A 7,092-nucleotide genomic window follows, 5' to 3' on the forward strand; every position below is an offset into this window, starting at 1 on the left:
AATCAAATGTTCACAACTCCATTTGGGAACAGTGCCTTGATCTGCCCACTTCTACCTTCCTCTGTTGCTATAGTGATGACAAGTCAAGGGCTTGGAGGCTACCCTTATTTTCACTGAAGATGTACTTCTCCAATAATGAACTAGGGTTTAGACACTATCCCACTTGGTTTCCTTCTTTTGTCCTTCAAAGAGCCAACCCTTAGGCCAACACGTCTGCCACTCCTAGCAGAGTTATTGTCCTTCACAAGTCTACACTTAGGGCTGTTTTGGACAACCTTCTAACATTCCTCCTCCCTGTACACAGGTTTCCCGACTTCTGTCCTAAATTGGACCTCTAAACCTACACCCTTTCTCCTTGAAGATGTCCTTTCAGATCTCTAAAACACTTCATATTTGAGCACACTACCTCTAAGTTTTTCGGCCCTATCCAGGGCACCTTGTAGCAACCCTAAACGAATGTGCAAACTCTCCCACAAACCTTGATTTTCTGCGCACTTGGCTCAGAAGGATGTGGCCTAGTCCTAGCATCCTACTAGGCTACTTGGCCTCCAAAAATTAAGGATCCAACCGCCTGCAATACACATAAAATTTTGGCAAACATCACAGAGAAAATTCCTCCTTAACGCACCCAAAATTTTCCCTTAAGAACTCGAACAAATGTCCTCCTTGAACCAGTACCAAACCATGAGACAAAACAAGACGAAAACTATCTTCTTCTTCCTACTCCTATTCAATTTGACTACCTAAGGTATTCATCTCCCTTGCTCTGTCTATTCTTGAGAAGAGGATGTGTTGTTGGATGCCAAATGAGGTTATAACCCTCTCTTACTTATATGCTACTTGATGGAAACATATAGCCCTCTTTTATGGCTCTCCTAAAGTCGTGTCGACCTTAAAATTTTGCCACAAGCCCACTACATATAAATAATAAAAAATTTCCTTCCTCATTTGACAAAATCTCCCTCAAATTTCTTTGTAGCCCTTTGCTCCACTAAGGGTGCCACATGCAATCCAAGGGTCAAATCAACAAAATTCATCTTGGTTTCATGCCCAACACTTTGAGTACAAAACCCACCTCTTAGGTACTTGGCCCACAAATGGATTTTTTGGTGCCAATTCACACAAGCCCAATTCCCAGGGCTATGGAGTACCTCCCAAGCTACAAATCTCAACAAAAGGGTTTGTGGCTATGGGGGGACTCAAGTCTCATCCTTCATTAGTGGTATTGGGGATTCAACCCAAGACACGAAGCCTTTTTAGTAAGGTAGGTGTGGTTCCTGCTTCCTAGACTCCTACCATAGTTTTGGAATAAGAAAGATCTCGTTGCAATCGAGAATGCAGTTGGAAAAAATCTGTTAGTAAAGGAAGATCAACTAATGCTAGAAGACTAATGCATTGTAAGGGTTCTCATGGAAGTTGTCAATAGCAAAGGGCTAGTGGTAGATTTTGCGATTAGGTGGGGGGATTTTTCCTTCTCCCAACCCCCAGATTATTGGGGAGTTCCCTTTCAGTGCGCTTGTTGCAAGAAGTTAGGGCACAAAATGTGTGTGTGTCCTTTAGAGGTAATCTATGGGGTTAGGGGAGTAAATTTCGATAGTCCAAAGATTTGAGTGGGCTCAATGCGAAATGAAGGGCATGTAGAGAAGGGTTTTCCCTCAAGGGATGGGGTATCTATGGAACAAAATAAAAAAGAAGTGTCTTATTTGGAAGCGGAAAAAAGTAGGCAGGAGGCTACTTAGAAAAAAGCTTGCTCAAAATTTGGCCCTTCATCTAAAAATCAATAAACAAATCAATGCCATTAAATTTCTAGAGCGGGAGAGAAATCCAATGATTTTTTTCCAAAGAATTAGAAGGAAATGGCTTTAAGGATTATGTAGAAAATTAATTATTCAATTGGATGAAGGAAGCAACAAACAAAAGTCAATTTGAGACTAGGATCCTCAAGATCTAGTTTCTCCCTCTAATAAGGAAACCTCAGAAGTTTTATTTAAAAAATGTGTTCAAGGATCCCTTGAAGAAACAAAAGTGGTTCAAAACACAAAATTCAAGGGTTTTAGAAGTAGTGATGTTGAAATATTGGCTCGAGAATGTTTGTTCGAGGAGAAGCTAGTGGGGTAGAGGATTCAAGGAACCTTAAAAATTATTTGACTTCAAATTTAGGGAAGCTATCGGGAGTCCTATCTTCATTTATGCATAGATAGAGATGAAGGAACTCAAAAAGATGCATCCTATGTCAATAATAAGAATATGATCTTTGAAGCTCTCAAAGAAAGATTGAACTTACAAAAGGAGAAACAATTGGAAAATGGAAAGTTTAATGATTCTCCCCTTCTTACGAAAGTCATTTCATGAATTTACTTTCTTTGAAAAAACGTTAGAGGTCCAGGTCTAAGGCTAGTGGAGTCAAACTATCCCCTATGGAAGAAAATGCAGAAGAGGGGATTGTACGCTTCGAACATGAATATTTCTTGCAGAGCGAAACGTGGTGGATAAACAAGTACCCATCTATGAAATGGACGCGTTATATAATACGTGTCATGCTGCATGTCGTTCGAATACTAAAGCTTATCTAATAGAACATACCTCAGACAACCATAGGAACCTATATATATACATCATTGTGTCAATGGAGCACATTATGTTGCAGACTGTTCGGAATTGAATAGATATATCGATCAGTGAAAAGGGTGATCCCAGAGAAATAGGTAGTTAATTATCAGGTAGGAAAAATGAGTTCGGATGACGCTCCCATGTCAGAAGAAGCTCAAATGAGGCTCAAACGTGGAGCCATGAAAGGAGGGCTCAGCAGCAAGGAAGGTACCCGTGAGCCAACAGACGAAGAAGTCAAGGAGAAAGGGCTCATGCCCAAGGAATCCCAGGTGTAACTAATTAGCCTTATTCTTTTCTTATTCTTGTTCTGGATCCTTCAATTACTTCCTGTATTCTGTGTGTTTTGAAATTGTACGTCATTGAATGTATGATTTATTGAGCAGGAGCGGCTGATAGAGGGAGCAAAGAAGGGAGGGAGCACAAGAGCTGCTCAGATAGGGAAGGAAGGATATCAAGAGATGGGTAGAAAAGGCGGGCTGTCCAGGATGGGAATGTCTGGTGAGGAGGCAGCCAAGGAAAAAGGAATCGAGATAGACGAGTCCAAATATAAAACCAAGTCTGAACTCTCTGAGGTTGCCAAGACTCCTCAGCCACAAACATGATAGCCGCAATCTATTTACGACTATATATGTAATGTATATATATAATCTCGTATATGTGTGGTATTCGGCTCTATACCTCACGCAATTTTGAATGCATCACCCTGATGATAACGCAACGCCAGAATTTTGCACGGCTTTTATGGCTGCCATTTTGCGAATAGTTATGCATTGACAGAATTTTGGATGGCTTGACATTTACAGCAGCCATCTTGTGAATAGTCGATGAAGCTCCACTTTTATACATATAAAGACATAGCGATTCTAGCAACGTATCTTCCGTTTTGTTTGTGATTGCGTCTTTCCTAATCCAAATAAGTGTTTAATCTATGTTACATTATTTATTATTGTTAAATATCTCTTAACCCTATTTATCATTGATGTTTCTATGGGCTAAATATTTACTTCAGAATCTTCAATTTTGGTCTTAACACTATTTATCATTGATGTTTCTATGGGCTAGATATTTACTTTAGAATCATCAGTTTTGGTAATAACATGACAGTTATTATTGTTGAATATCTCGTTAAATGGGGTACGCTCATTTGCTATAAATGTACAATATACTGAACGGTGATTGGGAAAACGGTAGTCTTGCCATTGTTTTTTTTTTATGAGTTTAATACGATTTTCATGGCTTTACATGTATTGCATAAACCGTTTTTGGTTAGTTATCGATAACCCAGCTCAGATTAGGATAGCAAGTGGCCTTGATCTCATTTGATTGGACTTGGAATCCTAATCAGATATCACCCATGTTAATATTGTTTGTTTGTAGGCGATGACCCGTTTTTAGATTGTTCGAAAATATTTTTGTCCACCGCAATTTTAAATCTTCATTGACAACATTACAAAAATATACGATCACTTTGATAAAAAAAATATAAGAATTACAAAAATGTTGTAATCAATTTAATAAATAACCTTCAGAATTATTATGTAAGGGATTTTCTCGACGACAGAGTTTCACTGGAAATTCCAACTTTTATCACGAAAATGTGAAGGTTGATCGTAGTGTTTTAGAAGAGCTAAGCTAGGGATCTGCTTACGATAATGTAGGTGGAATCTTTTTAGAGCATAAATAAGTGCTGATAATTGTTATCGTGGGTTACACAACTTAAATTTTGTCTGGCAAATAGTCAATGGATGAATCAGTTGGCTAATGAGCATCGACATATGGTGAATCAATGTAGTTGGCATTGCACCTTGATCGACCGAGATTTATGTTTTCATGTTGTTGTTTGGAATTTGGCTTGTTATTCGGTGGAAATTTTGTTAGAGTGTAAAGAAGCAACAATTGTCAAAGTTGATCATTTCAAATCTCTCTAAAAAAAAATAGTTGTAGTCTTGGAGCTTCCTGGTGGAAAGTGCCTTTGTCATTATAAAGGAGATTTAAAAATTATCTTGCAAACATGGGACAAGGTTTTAGATTCTAACAAATAGGCATCAGTGAAGCTCTCCAAACCACTGTGTCATGTTTATGTTGACCTGGAAAATAATTTTTCTCCCAGTGATCAAATCCCAGAAAATGGCTATACCTGTATGCCTATTGTTAGTATCAGGGACCCAGCCCTGGTGTAAAATATGTTGTTCAACTTCAAACCTGTAAATCCATTAGAATCAATGTGTGAATGTAAAATATGTTGTTCAAACCTGTAAATCCATTAGAATCAATGTGTGAATGATAACTTGAGAAAATATTAACACACTGATCTTCAATTCATTTATCTTTTGTCGGATTTTTAACGAAATAAGTTCAAGAGAAAAGAAGGGTTAAATGTTTTCCATGGCATACTGAGCAATTGGGTGTTCATGCCAATAACCATGCTCTGGTTAAACTAATCCCCTTACCAGGAAAATCAAACCAATATAAATTAAAAGTAGAATGATATGCATTTGGATTTTGCAGCCAATGGATGGATCTTGTCTTCCGATATGCAAGCTGTCGCAACGGATGGAACCAATGTTTAACAGATAAATTGCACTCCTGGGTACCCCTCGTGGTTTTAATTATGTTGATAATGAATATTGCTTTGACTATCGATAGAGGGCCTGGGGATAGAATTCTGTAACATGTCGGTACTATAAGAACCATATATGTTGATAATGAATATTGCTTTGACTATCGATAGAGGGCCTGGGGATAGAATTCTGTAACATGTCGGTACTATAAGAACCATAGAATCTGTGTTGATCAAGAGAACTATCCATGCTCATATCACAAGGGACTAGGTTAGGATTGTTGTGAAGGTAAATTCAAGCTCCATAATAATAGTCATTAATGATAATACCTCAATCTTCCCGGCTTTCAACTGAAATGGATCTCCTTAACTAAAATATTTCATGACAAATTTCCAAATACAAAGTTGGCCATTTCCAACAATTCTATACTTCGAGCATATCATGATAACAATCAGGAGAATCCTCGAGAGCATAATGGTTCTTACAATTCTATATTTCGAGTACAGTGAATTGTTATTGCGAAACGTTTTTCCAGGAAATTTATATTACATACACTGTTATAAGTAATATTGGTCTCATTTGCTTCAGAGTCCACAGGTTCTCTAGGTTTTCCAAGGATTCAATCATTCCAATTTAGTCATCCATTGATCCTCAGCCCCCATTGTTATTGCGAAACGTTTTTCCAGGAAATTTATATTACATACACTGTTATAAGTAATATTGGTATCAGAAACGTTTTTCCAGGAAATTTATATTACATACACTGTTATAAGTAATATTGGTATCATTTGCTTTAGAGCCCACAGGTTCTCTAGGTTTGCCGAGGATTCAATCATTCCAATTTAGTCATCCATTGATCCTCAGCCCCCACTACTACTTATCATAGATGTTCTACATGGTCTTCCATAATACACAATGGAGCCTAATGGAGCCTATTTTGAGCTTTTCCGATTGTCTCTACTATATTTCCAAACGAGAGGTTCGTATGTTTATGTTCTATAGCAACATGGCTAGAAATTAGATAGGGTTGGAATTTGGATTTCTCTTTACCCGTCATACAATTTTTTTTTAACGTTTTGGATTTTTTTTTTGACGTTTTGGATATTTAGGCTTCCCATCAATAAACGTTATGTTGAAAATTTTGCCCTTCAAGAGTGACGTTCTCATAATAAATTAACGTTTTACCAATAAATGTTTGATTAAAAAATTACCCTTCAATAATTTCATATATTTATCCCTTCAAAAAACCAAAATATGAAAAAACTAAAGTGTGGAGGTTTCAACAAAAAAGTGTTAAACATTTGAAATTTGTTGATTGAAAGTATATAATTAGTCCTAACTAAAATACAAGATGGTTATCCATTGCATATATCTAAATTATCATTTAAAACCAACAATTTGTAACTCAATTGTGGAAGTTTCAACAAAAAAAATGTTAAGAATTTGAAATTTGCTTAGTATATATAAGAGTTGTTGGAGGAATTGCTCGGACAGCCAAAAGTGGCCAGAATCTGGGCAAAAAAATTTCAAAAGATCTTGTAGAGGCAGTGTCTGAATCTTGTTTTTGATGGTGGAAATGGATTCAGCACCATCAAAAACATCTAGGACACCTAAAATTTTGAAGTTTAACAACTATAACTTGGATTTACAAAAATCCTTGCCGGATTTTTCTAAATATAACCGGAATTTCCATAACTTTCCAGGAAATTCCTCCCGCTAATTAGACTATGTTGTATATAATTAGTCCTAAGTAAAATACAAAATGGTTATCCATTGCATATATCTAGATTATCATTTAAAACCAACCATTTATATTATGCAACATGAATATTTAGATGCCTAGTCTTTAAATTATCATTTAAAATCAACCAGATTTCTAATAAAACTAACTTGCATATAAATTCATAGATAATTTCTCACA

At 36.6% G+C, this 7,092-nt stretch overlaps 1 protein-coding gene across 1 annotated transcript; it reads left to right on the forward strand.

Annotated features, from left to right (window-relative positions):
* The first annotated feature begins 2,657 nt into the window (after positions 1–2,657).
* On the forward strand, positions 2,658–3,264 carry LOC149238492 (uncharacterized). Its single transcript, XM_089366995.1, has 2 exons — positions 2,658–2,879; positions 2,994–3,264. Exons 1-2 carry the CDS (start codon positions 2,730–2,732, stop codon positions 3,210–3,212), a joined length of 369 nt encoding a protein of 122 aa, XP_089223121.1. The 5' UTR covers positions 2,658–2,729; the 3' UTR covers positions 3,213–3,264.
* Positions 3,265–7,092: the final 3,828 nt, after the last annotated feature.

Source organism: Pinus tabuliformis, chromosome 8 (assembly GCF_031772625.1).
Source record: "Pinus tabuliformis cultivar Carrire ecotype Pingquan chromosome 8, CPIR1, whole genome shotgun sequence".
Taxonomy (NCBI): Eukaryota; Viridiplantae; Streptophyta; class Pinopsida; order Pinales; family Pinaceae; genus Pinus; species Pinus tabuliformis.

Coding starts and splice junctions, on each gene's coding strand:
- LOC149238492 (XM_089366995.1), top strand. CDS start 2,730: ATGAGTTCGGATGACGCTCCCATGTCAGAAGAAGCTCAAATGAGGCTC. Junction 2,880..2,993: donor TCATGCCCAAGGAATCCCAG/GTGTAACTAATT, acceptor TTTATTGAGCAG/GAGCGGCTGATAGAGGGAGC.